Source organism: Pocillopora damicornis, chromosome 9, assembly GCF_964200805.1.
Source record: "Pocillopora damicornis chromosome 9, jaPocDami1.2, whole genome shotgun sequence".
NCBI lineage: Eukaryota > Metazoa > Cnidaria > Anthozoa > Scleractinia > Pocilloporidae > Pocillopora > Pocillopora damicornis.
This window is the reverse complement of record NC_142678.1, coordinates 20,834,125-20,858,079: the sequence shown is the minus strand read 5'-3', so window position 1 is coordinate 20,858,079 and position 23,955 is coordinate 20,834,125. Positions and strand designations below refer to the sequence as shown.

General features: G+C 37.7%; 4 protein-coding genes across 6 annotated transcripts; 3 read left to right on the top strand and 1 right to left on the bottom strand.

The window, feature by feature from the left end:
* Positions 1-869: 869 nt before the first annotated feature.
* Positions 870-2,155, top strand: LOC149040604 (substance-K receptor-like). The gene has a single exon (XM_089181725.1). The coding sequence runs from the start codon at positions 919-921 to the stop codon at positions 1,918-1,920; it is 1,002 nt and encodes a 333-aa protein (XP_089037851.1). The 5' UTR covers positions 870-918; the 3' UTR covers positions 1,921-2,155.
* Positions 2,156-4,677: 2,522 nt separating this feature from the next.
* Positions 4,678-6,337, top strand: LOC113666655 (neuropeptide SIFamide receptor). Its single transcript, XM_027182448.2, is given in 2 exon segments — positions 4,678-5,362; positions 5,365-6,337. Coding segments are annotated over 2 exon segments (999 nt in total). The 5' UTR covers positions 4,678-4,782; the 3' UTR covers positions 5,784-6,337.
* Positions 6,338-7,516: 1,179 nt separating this feature from the next.
* Positions 7,517-14,670, bottom strand: LOC113666617 (uncharacterized). 2 transcript variants are annotated; one of them, XM_027182405.2, is made up of 5 exons: positions 14,504-14,636; positions 11,943-12,007; positions 10,350-10,509; positions 9,073-9,197; positions 7,517-8,434 (listed from the first exon to the last, which is right to left on the bottom strand). In XM_027182405.2, the coding sequence occupies exons 3-5, from the start codon at positions 10,435-10,437 to the stop codon at positions 8,183-8,185; spliced, it is 465 nt and encodes a 154-aa protein (XP_027038206.2). In that variant the 5' UTR covers positions 10,438-10,509; positions 11,943-12,007; positions 14,504-14,636; the 3' UTR covers positions 7,517-8,182. The 2 variants fall into 2 exon arrangements, with proteins under 2 accessions (XP_027038206.2, XP_027038205.2); XM_027182404.2 differs by lacking the exon at positions 11,943-12,007 and having other exon boundaries at positions 14,504-14,670.
* A 2,550-nt stretch (positions 14,671-17,220) lies between these two features.
* Positions 17,221-23,652, top strand: LOC113666632 (speckle targeted PIP5K1A-regulated poly(A) polymerase). 2 transcript variants are annotated; one of them, XM_027182424.2, is made up of 6 exons: positions 17,221-17,524; positions 18,370-18,563; positions 19,314-19,580; positions 20,171-20,532; positions 21,351-21,691; positions 22,296-23,652. In XM_027182424.2, exons 1-6 carry the CDS (start codon positions 17,455-17,457, stop codon positions 23,525-23,527), a joined length of 2,466 nt encoding a protein of 821 aa, XP_027038225.2. In that variant the 5' UTR covers positions 17,221-17,454; the 3' UTR covers positions 23,528-23,652. The 2 variants fall into 2 exon arrangements, with proteins under 2 accessions (XP_027038225.2, XP_089038402.1); XM_089182276.1 differs by lacking the exon at positions 19,314-19,580 and having other exon boundaries at positions 17,395-17,524.
* The last annotated feature ends 303 nt before the right edge of the window (positions 23,653-23,955 follow it).

Here is a 23,955-nt window from a genome sequence, read left to right as displayed (position 1 = left end):
TTCATCTTTTCAGCGCCATTTTGAATGACGTTGCGCAAAGGATGAAAAACAATATTTCCCCTTTGAAATGCCGAACGCACTTCCCTAATCTCCGATTACTACTAGTTAATATTCATATTTTCGATTATCCAGAATCTCGATTATCCGGACTATTTACCCAAGTCCCACCGAGTCCGGATAATCGAGGTTCGACTGTACTAAAATCAGGTGACCATGAGTTTACAGTTCTGTGGCTTGAAAATTATAATCGTAACTCTTTCTCTCGCCGAAAAAAAGATAGATTTTAAACCTACAAATATAAGGTAGAATTTGTCATCAAAGCGACATAATTTGCGTTTCAAACATAAAAGGTAATGTGATAGCTGAAAAGGAACAAATAAGTCAAAGAAGTTTAGCACCTGTTGTGCTATGATCACTTAGTGAACATACTAACTGTTTTTCTTCACATATATTGTTATATTTTGACTTAATAAGGGTATTTTTATACACGATGGTTTGTAAGTACTTTCACATTTCAACAGAAACATGTTCTGTCATTCAAGAAGTCAGAAGTTAATGAAAAGGAGAAGTTAATATGGATATGTAGTTGATAAGCTGACCTTAAAATAGATAGCCTTGTGAATTCTTAGCAAAGTACGCTTATTGACACCAATATTTGTTAAATCGAAAGATGAACTTTTTTTTCCGTCAGAAAAAATATTCCTATGCGAACTTAAAACAAGCAATTTTTGTTTCAGAATAAACCCACATTCGTGCTTTACATATGCATGATGTGACTTGCAGCTTAAGGCATTAAATTCAGATCACGACTAAAAATTTACGACAGCTTGTATATTTATAATGTATGGTCATGTCTGGTAAACGGCTTACTATAAGAGAGAGCGTCATGCTAAGTACTTAACAGTCAGTACAGGAAAAATGTCGGCGAATTTGAACACATCTCTGAGTGGAACACACTCAGCTATAACCTCACCGCAATGCATCAATCCTACGACGCAAAAAATCGGAGAAACATTCGCTTACTGTCTGTTATCGATTGTTTCGCTGGCTGGCAATATCTTTATGGGGATCACAGTCTACAGCTCGAAAACCTTGAGAAAATCTATCAAATTTTTCATCGCCAACATGGCCATATCCGATCTGTTGTATCCGATTTTCCTGTTTCCAAACAACTTGACGCAGCTATACCGAGGACAATACTTCTGGTCAGTCAGCGGTCGTCTTGGAGAAACACTGTGTAAGCTGGTTCCCCTCTTAGGAGATGCCTCCAACGCTGTGTCAATTTTGAGCGTGGTTTTGATAGCAATGGAACGATATAGAGCAGTGGTATTTCCCTTCTGTTCCCCACTCGGCTCAAAGTTCTGCGCTCTCTCCATTATCGCTACTTGGACTATCTCAATGGCTCTTTATTTACCATATCTCTTCGCCTTTTCGCTGATGGAACATTCGGAAGAAAAAAAGTGTGAACCACAATGGAAGAAAACTTTTGAGGATTCCTTTTCCTTTGAAACCTATATCTGTGCTGTTTCTATTTTAATTTTCTTCATTCCTCTCTTTGTTACTATTTTACTTTACGTTATAATTAATTTAAAACTCAAGTCCCAGATGACTCCAGGCGAGCAATCAGCTAATGCCTTAACACATCGAACAGAGAGGGAATGGAAAGTGCTGAAGATGTCCATTGCTATCGTGATGACGTTTACATTATGCCGAATTCCCTACACCATTAGTTATTTCATGGCCTATTTTCCACAGAACACCTCCATGATCAAGTCTTGCGGTTTTAAATACTTCGCGTATACCGCTTTTTTTCTTGCTCACTCACATTGTGCTATAAACCCTTGCATTTGTTTTATTTGCTGTAAAGGCTATCGAAAAGACTTAAAACAGATTTTGAAAAAAAGCTTTCACAGGAGGTAAAGAGATCCTACGTCTGAGATAACAATTCGTAACTTGACCCAGGCCTCTCTCCTTTTTTCGCTCTGCGCCGAGGGTCTTTCGCTCCGGCGCGACTATCACCCCGTATTCATCAACTCAACGCATTGTAGCAGCTTTCGGGAAACAGGTGGTGAATATCACTTTGTATACGATCATTTTTTATAAGCAGTTTGCCGCTTTCTCGGTTGCGAAAAGTGAATAAAATGATAAAAACACACGTCGTGTCAAGTTGTGAGGTTTATAAGGAAATAGACGCAGTCCCACGTAAAATCCTGAAGACATGATCTGGGGCTAGAGATGTCAGTCTTTCCGAATTGAAGTTGGTGTTTAGTAGAGCATTATAAAATAAAAAAAAATATGGCCCGCTAAAAGGATCTTTTTAAGAGAAACTTAATGTGCATGTGCATTTAAAGGGAGATTTTATCATCGCCTAGTTAATCAAAGTGCTCTGTGAGCAAACTCGTGAATTGACAAATGATTTTTTGGATTATGTTTAATGTTATCTGGTTTAGGGAATTTTGTGGTTGATTGTCATATCGAGAGTACGAGCAGTAGTTCAGTGTTCGCTAATGTAGCAAAGAAACAAAGTAACGTCGGGATAAGAAGGCATTACAATTGAAATGATCATGCTATTGCATTTGACAAGGGTGGATGATGTCGTGTGTTTCAAACGTATATCATTTCTGTTTCTGGTTCAAAAGAAAAGGTTGAAAGTAAATGTGGGTGAAAAGTGAATTTTCTGTCTATCATTGTAAATATTAGAAAATCAAGGCAATACTTTCTTAATGAAAACATTAACGTTTCCGTCTTTATCAAATGAGACAAACGGGAACGAGTTTAGAGTGATATAACTAAGCTAAGACTGCCACCGTCAGTTTGGATCTCCGCTTAGGTAGATTTTAGTCACGTGCTAGGCAACGTATAATCAATAACAAGATAGAATTTCATTTCAGGCCTATTTATCAATTTTGTGGTGTATAACTTTCGCATTTTAGTACGTAATATGTATTTTCAAATTGTCTTGAAACTTAAAAGAAAATTGTTCTTTTAAAATTCACTGAAAATCGGTAGCTAAAATTGTTTGTTTAGGTGTTATTTGATTTTCGTGTTGACTTGTAATTTCGTTAGTCGCCGGCATCTTCTGTTGTTTCTCACAGGAAAAACACACGATACGAAACGTAATGATCGATTTTGTCCTCGATCTCACGCCGTAACAGAAAAAGCTTTTGAACATCTGTAAACTCCGAGCGCTTCGCAGTAAGTGATATTTTCAATGAATCTTCGGATTGTTTTCAAGTTCAAGGATTGTAAATTACAATTTTATGAAAAACGAAGGTTTTTCTGTTATTTCAGTGTGAATCCTTGCATGCCTGCCAGTCGCTGGCGCCGCTTGTTGAAACTAAAACGAAAAAAAAAATTATTTTAAGATTATCATTGGCTTCTTTGTCACCCCACCACTATCCATAGCAACAAAGGTCGCCATTTCGTTTGTTTATTGCTCGCCAAAAACTATCAAATACACTCAAAAGCCTAAAATCGAAAAAAAGTTTACAGGAATCGACCAATCGAGCGAGCGAGCGAGTGAGCGAGTGCCATTCCCCACATCGTATCTACAACTCGCTCTTGTGCATGCGCGCAATTCACGAGTTAAAAACTGAAACTCTCTGGAATGTTAAATTGAAGTAAGAAACATATCCTCTGGCGCACCGAGAATTGAACGAGCAAGATACGCTCTTTTATCTTCTTCATGTTAAGCAAGTTTTATTCTCAATTAGCACACTCCCTCGAGATCTTAATGCCAATTGTTATCGTTGACTGTTACGCATTTTTCAGATAGTTACCTCTAATACTTTCTGAGTTGTTAAGACGAAATTATCCTCTAGTGAATAACTTCCCCATTTTCACAACCTGTCTACAGTTGGTATGTTAAGAAGGAACTACTGATCTATCTCTTCTAGACTTTGCCCACAGGGGGAACGTGCTTTGGGCAAACCAGGAAGTATCGTTAACGGATATGATAATCGATACGATTGCTATTTTAAGTGTGATCAAAATGATATCTTTAGGTGAGAACACTTTAGTTTTTTTCATTTTTATGTCATGATGATAGCCTAGGACATGAAAATATCTGGTGTACTTTAAACCTAACCTATATATACTATTTCATTTCCTTTTTTTATTCTGTATGCTAAATTTCTTTGATAAAAGTTTCTAAGACTTTTTTAACTCGCCCTGTTAGCGTGCAATCCTCACGTTTAATGCGCGCGAAACTCTCTCCTTCTATTTCCGACAAAAACAAAGATGAAGTTACCATAATGTTTCAGAAGATTCAGTTGGTATGGCAACTGAAAGGCCTAGTGTCATATAATTCTAGGTAGATGATAATTCATGATCAGTTATTTGAAACTTGCTTGACATGGTCGATAGATAAATGTTTTCGCGGGCAAATTTTCCGCTTTCGTTACATGTGAATAAAGCTACGAGTGCGACTAATTTCGGTAAAACTATCTCTCATAGCAGGCAAAGCTTGGAAACTTTCTATCCTTCATTCAGCTCTAACATACAGCCAAAGATGTTTTGTTCACTTTTTAGTTTTCACCCGATGCAGACATCTTTAACGGAAACTGATTGACAATAAATGAATAGAGCTCTGAATTGAATCTTCTCACGTGAGGTTTGCTTTGTTTGTCGCGTGCGTTATCGTACTTTGCTTTAAATTCATTAAACTCAGATCACGTCTTGAAAAGAATATAGAAGTTGAAGTTTTTCTTCAGGATATCAGGTCAGGTAAAACTCAACCTGTGAGAACTGCTCGCCAAATAAGGAACCGCCAATATCAGAGAAATGTCGCTAAACGAGAACACATCGATCAATGGAACACACCCGGTTATGCCTCCGGCGCTTTGCTTCAATCCTGTTACACGTAGAATTGGAGAAAAAATCGCTTACTGCCTCTTGTTTGTAGTTTCGCTGGTTGGAAATAGCTTTATCGTGATAATTGTGCCTAAGACGAAAACCGTGAGAAAAGCCACAAACATTTTAATCGTAAACATGGCCGCGTCCGATCTGCTTTATCCGATATTCCTTTTTCCGAAGAATTTAACAGAGGTCTACCTTCATTCTGGTTTAGTGAGTGGTGGTGTTGGCGAGACTTTGTGTAAGCTTGTTCCCTTCATAGCAGATGTCTCCACTTCTGTGTCAATTCAAAGCCTGGTTCTAATAGCAGTGGATCGATTTGGAACTGTCGTTTTTCCTCTTCGAACTCCATTTATCGGTTCAAAGCTGTGCCGGTTCCTCCTTCTTGCCACTTGGATAATTTCATTGGCTTTTCATTTACCATATCTCTTCGCCTTTTCACTCGTTGAGTATACGGAAGGAACAAAATGTGCACTACAGTGGAATGAAGCCCTCGGAGATACGTTGTCCCTAAAAACTACATGCTGGGCGCTTGTATTTCACTTGCCTATATTCCTTTGTTTCTGATTTTTTTACTCTACCTCATAATCATTTTAAAACTCAAGCCCCAGACGACTCCAGGCGAGCAATCGGCTAATGCCGTTAAACGACGAGTAAAAAGGGAACTGAAAGTGCTGAAGATGTCCATTGCTATCGTTCTGGGGTTTACAATGTGCCGAATCCCCCTCACTATACGTTTGTTATTTCTCTTTTTTCCGCCGAACATCTCCATGATTGAGTCTTGCGGTTTTAAATACTTCACTCATGTTGCTCATTTTCTTAATCACTCATATTGTGCTATAAACCCTTGCATTTATTTTATCTTTAGTGGAAATTATCGTGAAGGTCTCAAATATCTCTTCGGGCTAAGAAATTCATCTTCCAAGTAGTTTCCAAGTTTAGTTAATTGTGGCTTGAGAGAAATCCTACCCAAGGTACTCAAACCAGTGTTGACACAGGGCACCCACCAGGACCGGTAAATCGGAATTATGAATTATTCAGTATTTTTATCACATAGGAATTTCATCAGAATATTTCTATTCGTTAGTTACGCGGAAATTTATCTTCAACAAGCGCGAGATCCTTCTTAATGAGTTGCTACATAAGAAAATACCTTGAATAAACCAAAAAGAATGAGCCGGGTAGAGGCTAATTACTATCGAGATGAGGTTTTAAAATTTAGGATAAATTTTTGCAGATTCACAAAATTTTGACTTGGTCCTTCTCGGGCTAAATGAAATAATAAAGGAACACGAAGACAAAGAAGAAGAGGAACCTGACATTTTGTCAAACAAGGCCCCGTTTCATCTGGTCCGTCCTTGTGGTTTGTGCATAAATTTTGTGCAATAAATAAATGATAGTTTCTTCTTTGTTGTAAAAGTCAATTAGAAGTTTGTACTTTCCTGTTAGAAAATAAACTTGAAATATCTTTGAAACATGAATATCAAAATGATGGTTGAATTTTTTTTTGCTTTTTTGGTAAAAGTTAAAACGACGAGTCACGCACGCTCTCCCAGCGTGACTATGTTTTATTATAAGGGGGTATGTTTCTAAAAGAAACTGTGGTGCTGCGTCGGTGGGAGAGTAAAACAGGTAATTAAGTGTTAACAACTGAGTTGAAAACGTAAATTGACCACCGTAGAGAGTTTAGAGGTAGATGTTTCGAGCGTTAGACTGACCTTCGTCGAAGCGATTGGCGAAGGGCTAACGCTTGAAATGTCAGTCTTATTGTATTTTCATTTGAAGGATCTACGCGTAAGGAGGGAACGGGTAGGGGAGGGTTAGGATTATCAATGGCGTTCTCTGACCGAGGCCCTATGTGCATAGATGCACGAAGAGGACAAACTAAATAACTTGTTGTTCTTTTTACTCAAATAACACTTAAGTTGAGACTCTTGGGGCAATCTACATTTATAGGGTTCTTTGTAACAGTTTATTGGCCAGTTATCTAAGATGCGTTTCATTGATTCATGGATAGAAAATTTGCAACTATGTGTAATTACTTGTCGCCGCGATCGTTAGAGCATTTACGGAGGTCCATCTTGAAGAGACTTGCTAATTGACTGGGCGGTACAAGTATCAGTATCAAGCATTGGGCTGCAATCTTTGTCAAATCCATCGATTTGATGTTTGTTGTTTGTCGTCCAGGGATGACTCCAAGTAACTCCCCTCCTTTTTTTATGTTCGCGCTATCTTGTAGAGCAGAATGTCTAGCTGGGACCTTTTGGCCTTGTTCGAGTTATTGAACTGTTCTAAAGTTGTCTCTTAAAGAAGAGTCTATCACTGATAGACAACAAATTGAGTGCAAAATGAAAATAGCTTAAGCCCTGACAAATTATGCTCAAGAAAGGTAGAAGGTTTCGAGTCTAATCTTAAGTAAAAAAGCGTCTAATTTTTTGTTCGAATAAAAAATCATTCTTTATCAGTATAATGGTTAGTCGATTTTTTGTGATTCAAACACTAGTTAAAGATAATACAACATAAATATTTTAGGTTCAACTTGGTGTCCATATTTGCATGATAAGATTCTTAAGACAAACAACACAAGGCTCTTTGTAACAGCTTGTTGGACTGATGGGGTTAGGTAGCTTCAGGTCACTCGCCCAAATGAAGGCACTAAGAGTCACATCAACAACTTTTTTTTATTCTCTGTTTTATCTTTTCTCTTTCTGTCTCTGTCTCTGTTTCTCTGCCTTAAGAACACGCTCTTAAATATCCTACCGGTAAACATGTTTGGGCTTACGTAAAACTAAAACAGAGTAAACTTATTTCAAATAATATAGTTAGAACGCTAACTCAAACAATTTCACGAGACATTCCAAATGAACAACAAAGCACCTAAAAAAAACAACCAATCTTCGAGAACTAAAACCCAAAAAAATCTTCCTGTTGAGGACTCTAAGCAAGATCAAAGACAAGCACAAAAACGACCAGCGATGACGTTTATCGTACGAGAATTAAGCCAACGGTCAAGAACACATCACTCCAAACTGGGTAAAGACAAGTGTGTGGTCTTGCAGCACATGACAAACCTAGGCTCACAAGACTAGTACCGTCTCATAACTGAAGGATTTCAAGATAATTTAAAAGGCCTAAAAAATTTCTAAACACTTATTCAAAATAGTTCCAAATTTAGTATATAGTTCATAAAAAGTTTATTAAACAATTATCTAAGATGCGTTTCATTGATTCATGGATTAAAATTAATCCTTTGTCACCAGAGAAGTTCATAGTTAAAAAGAAATTTATCATAATAATCACGTTAGAAATTAAGAAAAGTTGCCAGCGCTCAGTATATCTTGAAGACACTCTCTAATAAACCTTCCACTACATCAGTAGTCTTAATTGGAACGCCGTCATCGTCAAAACCAACGAATCGAGCCTTACCAATCGAGTCTTTCAGACTTGACTTCAAATAGGACTTCAAGTAAAACTGAGGAGACCCTGGTGTGCGCGCTATCTTGTGGAACAGAATGTCAGACTGGGAACTTTTGGCCTTCTTCGAGTTATTCAACTGTCCTAAAGTCCCTGAGGGGAGAGCCTGTCAGAATAGATAACACATAAAGTACAAAATCAGAGCATTTTGAGCCCTGAGAAATTATGCGCAAGAATTGACGTGAGAACGCTGTAATTCTCTTCTTCATTTTGAAAGTCTACATTGGATTAAAACTTGAGCAATTTAATTTTATCAATGCCAGTTACAGTCACTACGTAACTCAATCTGTTTTAAATCATGCATAAGCGAAAGATCTAGATACTTTAATGACATTGCGAAGAGAGTTGAAATGTTAATATTTCCTGGCAGTTGAAGTGTTGAAACAGATGTCAGACAGATGATAATTGTGATCATGATGACATGTAAGTTTTACTGATCTTCCATATCATTTAAAAAAGTTGACGTTGTAGAAGAGCTTATCGTTATTGATCGTATTTGTGGGGAATTACAATCGTTTGTCTCACAGTTTAATCATTTCATAGGCGACTGGATAGGCGTCACCTTGTACATCGCCGACCTGAAGAAGACTCGCAGTATGCCGTCAAAACACTGCGATCCACATCGGAATGGAGTTCATCGAGAGACAAACGGTTGTATTTCATTAAAAAATTTTTAAATCTCATCGATCAATGGACCAGAGATAATGAAATTTCTAGCCGACTAAAATCGTTTCAGTTACGCACCTTTACAATGACAGTGTCAGTGTTTGTATCTACAGCCACAACTTTCTCAGTAGCATCCTCAGAATCTTTGACCTTTAACATAACTAAATCATCATCTTCAAGGAGAGAGTAGACTGTGAAAGTACCTGTAGCATATAATAGAGAGCCATCGTGGTATACAAAACACTGATATTCATTGCCCTTCATGAATCACACATTAGTTGGCGATTCACTGGTTATTGCTACAATCCGGCTTAACGGAGCTCCAAGAACACGCTTTCAAAAGTATATGAATAATATTGACAAACCTTATGCTGATTATAATAACAATAATATTAATAGTAAGCAAGGTAAGCCTTTATACGGGCCCAAGTGGCCCATGGGGCCGGTGCTTAACTCCGGTTTTCTTAGCATGAAGCGGCTAGAAGTTTTGCTACTCCCCCCTGGATGGGATGCTAGTCCATCGCAGGGTTACCCCCAGCACATTTGCTGGTACCCATTTGTACACCTGGGTGAAGAGAAGCACTGTGAGAGTAAAGTGTCTCGCCTAAGAACACAACACAATGACCCCGGCCAGGGCTCGAACCCGGACCACCCGAACCGGAGTCAAGCGCACTAACCATGAGGCCACCGCGCCTCCACAAATAATATTAATAAATTGAGAATAATTCATGGGCGCGCATAGATATGGAATTTCTCTTCTCGTGTTCAACTCAATATCTCACGAGTGAGATAACGAGTTCAACAAGAGAAGAGAAGTTCTCTATCTAAAAGCAACCGTGTATTATTTGTTTGAAGTTAACTCAATAAGTATTTACTGACAAGAAAAGATGACTCTATTAACAAATTCAGTCCGCGAACAAAAAAAAAACAGTCGGAAAGTGCTCGGGCAATAAAACTCAACATGAAAAAGTGTGTTGAATCATTACAAAAACAAACAATGGGCGGAACTTTCTTTTCACAAAATTCTCGACGTTTTCTTTACCGACAGAAGAAAAATCTAATCAGGAAGACGGGCAACTTGCCGTGATCTTGAAGATCACGGCCTTTGTCAAACATTCCAGGTGCCAATTTCCCGTTCTCAGCCGCGAGAAATGCCATAACCAAAACCAAGTAATACTCGGTTTTTCTCTCTGTATTTGTAAGCGATACGAATTTTTCATCTTTGCCGGTTAACGGCCCTAATCCAAGAAACACCCCTAAAAGTTCACATGCGGATATTTCCGAAAACTTAAGGGAAGGACGATATTTTTTTGACGAGTAATCTCCTAAAAACCATTTCCCTTTCTCTTACTCACTTGCGCTATTTTCTTCTCCATCTGCTTTCAACGAACCGTTCTCATCGACGTACAAGTAGTGACCTTTGGCACTGCCGTCCTCATTCATTGAATAAAGCCTTCTTTCTCGGTGCTGTGACCATTCATCGTCACTTCCATCTATGACTGCAGTAGTGCCTTCCTGCAACAACGAATAATGGAAACGGAAATTTATAGACTATGGACAGTAGACAACATACTGTGTACAGTTGGTGAAAGAACGTAAGCCATAGGTAAAAGGCAATTGGAATGCTACGCTCTATGAAAGTTCATTCTGCGAATTTACATGTATTTCTGTAGGCGGGCTGTCGCATACTGGACATTGTCAATGAATGCAATCACCGGTTGATAAAGGGGCACCTTTTCTAAAGATCGAAAACCGTGGTGCTGCGTCGATGGAGGCAATTACAAGATGATTTGGTTGTATTAACTAACTGAGTTGATAATAGGCAATTATTGGATAAGGTTGAGCGTGATATCATGAATTATAGATGCCAAGGTCTGAGTTATCGGCTTAGACCAAAAGCTCACGAGGTGTAATAATTCATGATATCATGCGAAAAACGAATTCAATAATTGATTTATTAATTTTTTTTAACAATCAGCAAAAGAATACGCTTCTCTCTCAGGGAGCACCACAGGGACGGGGGGCTTGGAAACTAGGCAGAATTTGAAATCGACATGATATCCCAATTTATTTTTTTCTCAGACGGCACGGTAAGGGCCTATTTACACGGTACGACTTTGTCGCATGCGACAAGCTTACGACAGGCTTACGACACGAATTGTTTCGTGTAAATCAAACCTACAACTCGCTTACGACTCTTAAGTCATGTCGTAGGCCTGTCGTAAGCTTGTCGCATGCGACAAAGTCGTGCCGTGTAAATAGGCCTTAACGAATCCTGCAATCTGATTGTTTCTTTGCGCAATCCGTATTTTCCTATCTCTGCCTTCGGGCAACGGTAACGCTTTCGCGAGTCGCCGAGTACATTCCTACCTTCGTTGCCATTTTTCATAATTATATCTCGTTTTTTCCGGCCGATCACTAACTTATTCATCCTCTCTTTTCTCCCTCTCAAATTACTTTGGTTAACAGGAAAATATTGGTTTCGAAATTAATTTGCTAAAGATACATTAAATTGATTGACAAGCGGCTTAAAACCTGTTTGTAATTAATTTCAATCCTTCACAAAAAGTACCTTGAAAGTTAAAACGTGAGGTATTTGGTTACAATTGAATTTATCGATGGAACTGTCATTCATTTAATATCTGAATTCCCTCAAACAATTTGTTCGTATTAAAAGGGCGAGCGAAGTTTTCAGTTCTACAACAAATACACGCTCTCGGTGAGTCTTTCCAAGTTCGTTCAATTCGGACATTTGTATCATAAATTGTACAACAGAAACTGAAAGAATTCAATGAGGAAAGGCCGCATTGAATCCCCTTGAGTCTCGTTGAAGTGTCTCATTCGAATTCAGTTTTTGTGGAGGAAAGACCACATTTACACACGCCATTTCAGCAAACACACGAACAAACTCTCACAACTTCAAAATAAAAAAATTTGAATTTACTTACAATTACTTTCCTCGCAATTTACTTCATCAACAGAGGTAAAGCTTCTTACATGAATCCATCGTCGACTAGAGTGAATAATACTTTCCGTAAGATCATTGACTTTTTTTTGAAGAAATCATTGTCGTGACGGTCCTTGCCAAACTAGTTCGGTTGTTTTTTCAAAAGTGTACATGTGCTTTTTTTAACTCGTGAATTGCGCGCATGCGCAAGAGCGAGTTATAGATACGATGTGGGGAATGGCATTCGCTCGCTCGATTGGTCGATTCCTGTAAACTTTTTTTAGATTTTAGACTTTCGAGTGCATTTTATAGTTTTTGGCGAGCAATAAACAGACGAAATGGCGACCTTCGTTGCTAAGAATAGTGGTGGGGTGAAAAAGAAGCCAATGATAATCTTAAAAGAGTTTTTTTTTTCGTTTTAGTTTCAACAAGCGGCGCCAGCGACTGGCAGGCATGCAAGGATTCACACTGAAATAACAGAACAACCTTCGTTTTTCATAAAATTGTAATTTACAATCCTTGAACTTGAAAACAATCCGAAGATTCATTGAAAATATCACTTACTGCGAAGCGCTCGGAGTTTACAGATGTTCAAAAGCTTTTTCTGTTATAGCGTGAGATTGAGGACAAAATTGATCATTACGTTTCGTCGCGTGTGTTTTTCCTGTGTGAAGCAACAGAAGATGCCGGCGACTGACGAAATAACAAGTTAACACGAAAATCAGATAACACCTAAACAAACAATTTTAGCTACCGATTTTCAGTGAATTTTTAAAGAACAATTTTCTTTTAAGTTTCAAGACAATTTGAAGATTCAACATACATACTACGTACTAAAATGCGAAAGTTACACACCACAAAATTGATAAATAGGCCTGAAATGAAATTCTATCTTGTTATTGATCATACGTTGCCTAGCACGTGACCTAAATCTACCCAGGCGGAGATCCAAAATGACGGTGGCAGGCTTGGCTTAGTTATATCACTCAAAACCCGTTCCCGTTTGTCTCATTTGATAAAGAGGGAATCGTTAATGTTTTCATTAAGACAGTATTGCCTTGATTTTCTAATATTTACAACGAAAGACAGTAAATTTCACTTTTCACCCACATTTACTTCCAACCTTTTCTTTTGAACCAGAAACAAAAATGATAGACGTTTAAAACACATGACATCATCCACCTTGTCAAATGTAATAGCATGATCATTTCAATTGTAATGCCTTCTTATCCCAACGTTACTTTGTTTCTTTGCTACATTAGCGAACACTGAACTACTGCTCGTACTCTAGATATGACAATCAACCACAAAATTCCCTAAACCAGATAACATTAAACATAATCTAAAAAATCATGTGTCAATTCACGAGTTTGCTCACAGAGCACTTTGATTTTCTTACGCGCTCTCTTATTGACAGGTGTCAGATTGTAACAGATACTTGTAAAAATAATGTTTCAAAGTTTGTTCGGAAGCCTTTTAAATCACCTTTATCATTATGTAAATGAAAATGTTTCGGTGAAGTATCTCTCTTTAATTTATATCACCTCTATTTTAACTACCCTTTACTCGCTCAAAAATTGTTCAGTTTATGGAAGGTCTTGCGGTATTTACAGCCCTATATCATTCGGGTTCTTTCGGAAAGAATTTCGTTAAATTTTAAAAAAATATATGTCATTTACCGGCTTAGGGTCGGTCTTTATGGTGAAAAACTGTTACCGAGGTCTTGAAAATGCTGCTCGGGGCCTACGGCCTATAAATAACATATGTATCTTCTGCAGTAATAAAGATTAGCCTTCGTCATATCTAAGGGCTGGTGACATTCTAAACGAAGGGCTAACTCTCGATAAAACTGAAATGATCTCACTTGCCAGTTGGTTTACACTTTATTGTCAAGGTGAGAGTAGTCATGAAAACGACTTTTGTTATACGAACTTTGTTTACGAACGAATTCATGATTTACAAGGAAAATACGCCATATTACATATCAGAAGCACTTAATTTATTAATAACTTAATATTATTTTCCTTTCTATAAAAAGGCTATGAACTTCCTGAAACCAAAATTATAACGTTGTAGTTCTCCGTTTAATTCTTTCAAAGATTCGTAAACAAGGTGGCGTCATAACTTTTGGTTTCGCATATTAAAACTTGATTCTAAGTCATAACAAAAAAACTCCACTAAGCCATCGAATGAAAAAAAAAACCCAAATAACTCCATCGTTAAATCCTAATGACCTGATTTCAATTTAATTTGACTCGGAAATGCGTGAGATGAAGCGAGATTTATTTCTTACTTTTCTCAACCAGTCCAATGTTCTTTCCTCAACAGACCCCGATCGTATAGTAGTTGAAAGCCGTTCAGATTTAGGGGAATTATTCAAACCATCACCATGTTTTTATCATTTTACTTGTTTTAAATCTTAAATTTAAAATGTAAATAAATGTTTACGGGAGTAATTTTTACTAAAGAAAAGCCGGGACCATGTAAGTATTTGTAACTGAATGAATAAACTCGCCGGTATGCGGATAGAGCAGACATAGCAGAGAAATCAACACTCTTTACCTCTTTCAAAGCGTCCATTGATCTGTCTTCAATCGACATTGTAATGAGTGATCTCCTTGCGACAAATGGGTCCTTCTCAAAGCTCTCGGAAAAATTGCTACGACAAAGTTATATCTATGACTGTGACATCTCTTTTTATGTCATACACCCGCTTTTTAAAAGTGAAATAATGCGCATTTAGTAAAACACGTTTTTAATGTCAGATGACCATACGAAAACGAACACTTTACGTCATCGTTAATTTACCACAAGTTTCGTGGTGTTAAGTTTTAGCCGCTTCGTTCTCAAGACTGACTAACAAAATGAATAGATATTCAGTGAGACGGGTGATGCAAGAAAAGAAAACTATCTGCCTGTGGAAATCGTTTGATTGAATACCAAATACTCAGAACTTATACCGCACGAGATGTATGGCAGAGAGAAAGGAGATATTGTTATCTTGCGTGTGACTGAGAGAAAATAGATCACAACCACCGCCTTTTTGTTTTCTTAACGTAGCTCGTGACCCGTGACAGTTTTTGTGGTTCGTTTCATAGAGTTACAATAATTTAAATGTAAACATTCCAAGTAAACCTCGATTGTTTTTGTAATTACATTTGTATTTCAAAAAATAATCAGCTACCTGTTTGAACTCAAAACTAAAACGCGCTGTTCGCTATCAGTCGCTTGTCTGGTTATCGCAGAGAAAGTAAATCAATGTTTCAGTCAAGAAAGCGTTTTGATAACTCCTTTTTACCTTGAAAGAGTTCACCCAGAGAGGGAAAAAAAAACCGGTGTAAGCAAGATTTAAAATAAGTGGTCGAATTTCTAGCACACTGGAGGACAATTTGTCACTTTTGTTTTGTCAAGATTTCATCTATTTGTGGAGTTTATATGAAATAATTCATATTTGTACTGCGGTTGTAGATGAAAGTGAAATGTGATCATCGCAGTAAATTTCCAATTTAAGCAATTGGAAAGAAGAAGCCTGAAAAAAATCAGGGCTTCAACGGGATTCGAACCCGTGACCTCCGCGATACCGGTGCGATGCTCTACCAACTGAGCTATGAAGCCACACATTGGGAGCGAGGTCAATTTATTGAGTTCATATCTTCCCGTGTAGTGAAATGATGTGGAGTTTATATGAAATAATTCATATTTGTACTGCGGTTGTAGATGAAAGTGAAATGTGATCATCGCAGTAAATTTCCAATTTAAGCAATTGGAAAGAAGAAGCCTGAAAAAAATCAGGGCTTCAACGGGATTCGAACCCGTGCCCTCCGCGATACCGGTGCGATGCTCTACCAACTGAGCTATGAAGCCACACATTGGGAGCGAGGTCAATTTATTGAGTTCATATCTTCCCGTGTAGTGAAATGATGTGGAGTTTATATTGCTTAAATTGGAAATTTACTGCGATGATCACATTTCACTTTCATTTCATCTATTTATTCGAAAATGTCAAAAGGTTCTGGATTTGGTTTTTGGAGCACATGCCTCCTTTTAAGTTTTTCTTTAGTTGAATTATGCGGGTGTGGAAGACCCACTCTTCCTTTTAGTCCCGCTCTGGAATCGGGATCGAGATGTCCTGGTTCTTGTTATTTAGTTTAGCTGGACAGAATTAAATATTTCATACTCTTAGATTGTGCTGAGGGATTTTACCGTGTTTAACTGAATAAAGTTATCTTTTTATCTATGTTCAAACTCTGACCAGGGCCCAGTTATTCAAAGGGCGGATAACGTTATCCATCAGATACATCGCTATCCAGCAGATGTGTTAGCCAAACGTACCGCGCTATCCAACGGATAGAGATTAACCGATGGATATCGTTATCCAACCTTCGAACAACCGGAGCCAGATCATTTAGTTTTGTTAGGGTAAACGCTAGCTGGTGAGAGAGAACTCAAGAAAACATGATAACGAGAAGTAGAACGTTGAGCAAATGATACATTATACTCAAACTCTTGCCGGTGAATTGCTTGAGAACCGGTGGGTTACCTGCAATGGACAACTCGTGCGGAAGGATGGGGAGGGGGGGATTGAGGGGGGGGGGGGTGATACCGGATCGTGTCCATATTCAACTCGATTCGCTCTTTTAGAATCCGTACAATTTCAACTATCCCCGACATTTCCTGGCATTTTTATACCAGTACAACTTTCCAGTTACCATGTAACTCAATCGTTAACAGCGACGGGTGGATGAGTCAAAAGATGTCTTTTTCATTTTCTTAGTAGGGCAAAAAGTGAAAGGTGTCCTCTGCCTGAACAAAACTGCCTTTTTATTTTTTGAAAGAAATCAATTTAAGCTGGGACTCTTTCTTATTCATGTGATATTTACAATATTTCTCATCTATTGGAATGCTTTTAATACATTGTTTGAATCGTTTGTTAATTCCCAGACACCGAACCTGTCCAGAGGTGCTGTCATGAAACTGATGAATTTTGCAGAAGTCGCTCTGGTCAAGAGCCTTTGATTTACACTGTCGGTAAAGTCGATTAAGCGCCTGGCAAGTTGGAAAGTTACCTCTTTCTTTAGCTGCCTGACTTTTCCTGTAAGTTTTACGCTTTCGTGAGTTCTCATCTCTTTTAAGCAGCTTTTGCTTTCTCTTTGCTCTATCGTAGCTTTTGGAAGTCCTGCTGGGCTTCTGTTGAACACGAGCATTTTGAGTATTTCGACGTTTCTTCGCCGATTTTCGTGGAAAGCTCTGATATTCCTCCCTTCTCCGTCTCTTTAAAGAACAGGTCGAAGTGGTTGAAAATCGCCAGTATTTGTTACCCTTCTCAGCACACGCATTAACTTTCCTAGCAGAGCACAAGTTGGTAGTCATGTTTGAGAACTACCGAGTACGTGTTGTAGAGAATCACAGCAAAGTTTAAAACAGTCAGGCGTTCGAAGCAAACGACGAGAACAGACTGGATCGAGTAGTCCGATAAGCCTTCGTTACCAGAGCCCGCGTTATTTAAAGAAAATATGGCGGAAGCGGGTGAGATAAAAGGAAAGCAAGTTTTCTGTGATGTTTGTGGAGTAACTTTGCCTTCAGGTGAGGACAACCTTGCATGCCATGAATAAAAGCTTAATTTTTTAATAGTCAAGGATTTCATCCTTCTTGTGTTGTTCGCTCTGACGAAGGGCCAACGCTTGAGACGTCAGCTTTGAAACTCTTAGCGGTGGCCAATTTACATTGTCAACTCAGTTGATAACACCAAAATCATCTTGTTATACTCCTCCAACGACGCAGCACCACAGTTCCTTTAAAATTTTTGCACGGCTTTCCACCTTTTAACTGCGTCTGTATTAACAGTCAGAATTCACTCATTGACGGATTTGAATTTCTATTTCTGTAAGCGTCAGTGTGGAATCAAGTCTTGTCTTTGCTCGTAAGCTGTGGAGCTTTTATCTTGGAAGTGAAATTCGCGAAATTCGGGTCGTTCGTCTTATTAAACCTCTAAACTCTAACACCAGTATACATATTCTCCATACTGTTCTCTATACATCTCTCGAGATACTTACAAGGAGAACTGGTTTAAAAATCAAGAGCTCAAAAGTTGGTGATAATTTTCTTTATTCTTGCGACCTTAATTTTTTACACAGGGGTAATATTGTAAGAAGTATATGTGTCGCTCTAAGGGGTCAGCAAAGGGTTAAGTTTCAATTCCATACATAGATGATTTTCACTTTTTTATGCAAGTTCTAATTAATTTACATGTATACAGGTCTGCAGCTCCAGATCTAGCAAAACTCCTCAAGCTGAATTATATTTCAAGTTTGATTCGTATTGTAACCTGATCTTAAGAAATGCAGAATCGAAAGGACTGACATTTTATATGGTACATGTAACAAATTTTTTTCATTTTGTCACTTATTTTTCAAAAATTAATTTCTTAGCTTCGCTTCTCCAAACCCACAACAATGGCAAAAAACATCAAAGGTTACTGAAGTTAAAACAAGAGAGAGAATCTTCTTCAAGGAGGAGCATTTATGTTCGAGGCTTTCAAAACTCAGGATCCATAGAAGAAGATTTAGGAAAATACTTTAGCGTGTATGGAAAAGTCTCAAACATATTCTTGGATAAAGATAAGGTATTTTAACCCTTTACACCTGCATATCAGTGCCCATATCCTCCATACTCCACTCTATGCATTTTCTTTGGTGCTGACAAGGAGAATCAAAGCTGCACATGCATAGATTGGCAATCGTTTCCATCATCCTCATGATCTTATTGACTGATTCAAAGGAAAAATTACAAGCTGGTCACTTGTAGGCTTTAAACAGAATGATCTAATTAGTGAAGACATACTTGTGTAGTAAAAAAATAGGCAGGGTGACATATATAGCCATTTGAGGGAATCCAAGCTTGAAATGAATAAACAAATTAATTTCATAAATGATTATTTTGGAAGGGTTTGATTCCAGAAAATTCTCTTGTTAATCCTGTGGGAGGCCTGATGTTTTTTCGTTTGTGATGTTTACATCCAGGAAAGAGTTTTATTTTATTTTAAAATTCCTTGAAATGGCTCCCAGAAAGCTTTTTGATTGCAAGTCATATTTCAAGTTTATCAAAAATGTGGAAGTTGCTTAATAACTTGATAAAATTATTGTTTTCTTGTTGTTTTTGATCAGGGCAATGAATGTACATCATTCTAAGCTTCTATTGTTATAAATAGGAGGGAATTCTTAGGAAACAGCTATTATTTCATATGAGTGCTAGCAGTAAAATATCAAATATTAAGTAAAAAGTATTGGGTTATGATAAAACTCTCCCTTGTGAACCATAATGCTTGATAATTGGATGGTAAATGAAGATTTGTCTTAATTTCTTTTGTTTCCAGGGTGTTTTTGCAATAGTGGAGTTTGACAGTGAAGAAAGTGTTACAAAAGTGCTGAGTCAACTACAGTCATTACCACCTCTGCATAAAAAACACTTAACAGTGAAAGAAAGGACTGTAGCTAAAACAAGCTATCAATTTAAAATACAAAAACCCAAAAAGCGGGGTCATGATGACCCTGAGCAACACCACCATGGGCGTTTGGGAAGCAAAGAGATGGCAAACTTTTTATCTAAGGATCTCATTGTCAAACTGAATTCATTGATGACAGTATGTGGAAACACTAGATGAGTTCTACATGTACCTTCAGTTGCTATTTTAATTTAGATACAACCAAATACTACTTGCCCTTTACGCTTTAATGAGTGATCTCCAGCTACAAATCTGGCCAGTGATTGCCACTTTTTCATTTCATCAGTTTCACCAGTAGCTGGTGCTTAGTGTCAATACTGATCTACCAAAATTTTTGATCATGGATTTTTAAATCCCAGGAGCACTTAAAATGTAAACTATCCTGGCATTTATAATATGGTGTTCAACACATGTGTATCATGTCTATAACCTCAAACCCTCTAATAACTACTTGATATATTGAATAACTGTATGACAGCCACAGGAGAGAAACAACTCACATGTTAGGTCTCATTGTTTCGTTACACTTTATAAAATAATTCAAATAGTACGCGTGCTCTGATTGGCCATTGAATACTTGATAAGCTGGAAACCACTCTGCTTTGCATCGTGGTTTCCTACGCTTATCTCGTGTTCTCCCAACCTCCTGCATGTTTACATCAGGCTATGTAAACACAGAAACCATTTTACATTTCTTCAGTATAACTGGCTTGCATTTACATTGTCAGGTAGATGAACAAGTGAACCTTTTGATGCAGCAATTGTGTCTCACTGATGAAGACATCAAATTAAGACAATTAGTTTGTCAGCTGCTACAAGAAGTGTTGAGCGAAGTTTATCCAGGAGCCTCTGTGGTGCCGTTTGGTTCAACTGTTAGTGGAGTGGGATGGAAGGGAAGTGACTTGGATCTGTGTTTACTAACATCTGAGGTTGATGATGCTGTTGTTGATTACCCTTTAGTTGTTGATGCATTGCGTAGTTTTGCTCCCGGCTGCACAAACGTCATACCAGTCTTGACTGCTAAATGTCCTTTAATCAAATTCATACATCTGCCCTCTGGATTGTCATGTGACCTATCAGTAAACAACAGGTACTATTATAATGGTTGCATGTTGTCCTTCAGTAGTACCAGTATCAATTATATTATGGTTTTGACTGAGGCATTAAGCTATTATAACTGTAGCATTAGAAATAAGCTTCCAAGCTTTCCCTGATCTATCATCTAACAATGCTGTGGATCAGCAAAAGCTTGTATGCAACAGTAGCTTAAGGCCTCTCTAAAACTAATTTATAAACAGGAACTGTACTGCTGCCCTATGGGATAAATGTTCTTGTAGTTCTCAGTGCCATTTAGGTGCTGATTGGATATAGATCACAAATGATGATGATGACAAGTCTTGTGACAAAGGATAATTGTGGTGATGTTCATGATAATGGTGTTATCTATGTATAATGGCCTTATCTATGCACAATAATTATTGCTTATTCAAATTTTAGGTACAAATGTAGCTATTTGATGTGTTCTTAAGGGTCAGGGAAAACCCTATAAGTTGTGATTGAGTTTCTTCACAGAATAGCTACACGTGTGCATGCATACTTAGTGATCACATATAGACTGGAATGTACAACAGGATTCTCTAACACGAGCCAAGTATTTACCATTAGAAATTGGTTCTCAGTTCATACGCCAAATTTTTCCATTACAAAATCTGTCGTAAAAAATTGATTTTGACTTTCTCTCTGTCTTGACTTGATTTATGACTTCCTCTCCTGTTGAGAAAAAGTCTGTCACAGTGACAAATAACAACAGTCCTATTTTAGTACAGCCCTTATAAATCAGGATAATCAGAACAAAAGTTACAGCATCATCAAGTCATGTCACTGATAATACCAATGATTTCTCAACAGGCTTGGTGTAAGAAACTCAGAGCTCCTTCGCAGCTACATTTCCCTTGATCCCAGGATTCCTCAGCTGGTGTTCATAGTGAGAGCCTGGGCTAAAGCTCAAGCTATAACAGCTAGTAGACAGCTGTCAAACTATGCCTTGACTCTGATGGTGCTGCACTTCTTGCAAATGCAACATCCACCGGTTATCCCTTCACTACAATGTAGATTTGATGCATGGATCAGAGAGCAGTCACATTCATTTGATATGAAAGAGCCTAGTTCAGAAGTTATTGACTGCTGGAACTGTTCATTTTTCACAGATGTTGCCAAACTTTCCCCTTCACAGAATACCAAAAGTCTGAGTAAGTACACTTCGTCTGATCTTTTGCTTATTTCAGTTGTATTCAGATGTTTTGAAGTAGTCAGTTTTCAGATCCCGTCAACATTATTTGACTTCTTGTCAACTTAACTGGGTGGAGTTTTAAATATTGTTTTGCCCATGTGAGAAACCATCTACCATGGACTTACAGTGACAGAAAGAAATATGATAGTAATATTTTTTTAAATCCATTGGTAGTTACACATGATATCATTATCGTACTGTTTACATGTAACCCTTCTTAATACAATTGGAGATGGTCACCAAAATGCTAGTTTGCAAAGCTCCTGGAAATTGTATTTTCATATCGACAGCTTTCAAACTATAAGCTTGAAAGGGAATCAAAACATTACATCTAGTCTATCATTTTCATTACAATTGTGATTTGCTGGCCTACAGATCTTCAAAACTTATAATCAGTTGAAAATAGTTGTTGATACTCTGACAGTAGCCAGCAGTGTTGAATCTTTTAGAGAAAACTCGGCAATGTATATAATATATCTAATGATTCCTTTGCTCATCCACCTAAAGGAGACACTTGACAGTAGAATTACCTTGTTAACCTCTCTATTTTGCCTCTTCAACAGTTCAGCTATTGGAAGAGTTCTTTTGCTTCTTTTCAACTGAATTTGACTTTGCCAATTGTGTGGTCAGCATCAAGACAGGCAAAAAGACAAGTATTGCATCAGTGTTGGAAGAGTTAAAGGTTACACCATGTACAGAAACTAATGGCAACATTTCAATGATCACAACTGATAGAGATCAAGTATGTAAAAAAAAGTCAACAAAGAATGATGATAGTAATGATGCTAATAGGATGACAAGAGAAACCATCAAGCAGCAGAACGCAATGCCAAATTCAGTCTCCGAATGTGCTCACACCAGTCCAAGGTTTGGGAAACGACTAGAGTTTAAGATTGCTCCTTTGTGTGTCCAGGATCCCTTTGAGCTTGTGCATAACTTGACACAGAACATTACCATGGAAACACTGAAAAACATGATTGAATTAATGAAGATGGCTCACACGATTTGCCAGGATTTGAATAACAGTGTTGATAATCCAAATCCCTCTGGAAATAAACTCTTGAACCTTTTCACAGTTTGTAAATCTTCTAAGAGGAGGAAGCATTCTCATCGCCATGATTTCTTTGTTCAGTATCAAAACAACAGTTCTCAGGCAACAGACACAGGTTGTGTTAACAACCTGAGTACACCCCATGCAGTCTTTGTGTTTGTTCTTGAGACGTTAGAGAGAGAGTATGGATTTCAATGTGAAGTAAAATGTTCCACTAAGGTACCCTGCTCTGGTGTAGCAGAATCCGGTGTATCTGGGAAAAACCAGGATGTCAAAACATCAGTGGTGCCCCAGCTTTTTGGGCATATCTCTGGTGCAGGTTGCAGTGACACTAGAAATGAAGCAAGGAAATCAGAGAGAGAAAAAAAGTATGACCATGAGTTTTCAGCTGTTTGCAAAGCTTTTGAAAATACGTGGACCCATTGTAGAAGAGAACGGCACAGGTCCCTTCAGCCTCAGAAACAAGACAATGAAAACAACAAAAGTTTAAGCAAAGTTAAATTAACTGATCAATTGTCAGAAGGATATGAAAAATCATCCTCTAATCAGGGTGAGAAGTTTGCAAATGCTCCTGTTGCCCATCCTCTTCTTAGTTTTGAGTTGAATGTAGGCAGTTTTCCTCACAAAGAGGTCAAAAATGGCTGTACAGTTTTCATGGAACATGTTGAAAGTAAAGAATCTCAGCTATTTGGAAATTTCTTCTCTGCTTTTAAGAAGTATTTCTTGGGTTTAGTAATGAGGTAAAAAGTTTGTTAGCAAGCAGAGTATAATATAGAAATATGTACTAAATAATTTTATGGAAACTATGTAAAACATTAAATGATTATTTTTCTTATTATGGAAATTAAAATGTTTGACCACACTTGAAATTTTAGAAATTTGTACCCTTTCTTTCTCTGCAGTGCTCTATGCAAGATATTCAGATGAGAACTGCTCTCATTGATTCCAAGTGATTCTGGGCTGAAACAAACCATAATTATCAAATTCCTATGTATTAACTTGGAAGGCACATTTTAATATTCCATTAGATAACTATTTAATGTGGAGGAGATTAATTTGAAAGATGGAATAGTCTGTTAACTTCAATGTAGGAATTTAAATTTTTTCAGAAGATTCCAAATTGAAGTATTTAAAGCCCTTGTTTAACCAACCAACTTTGCATGCTTTTCTTT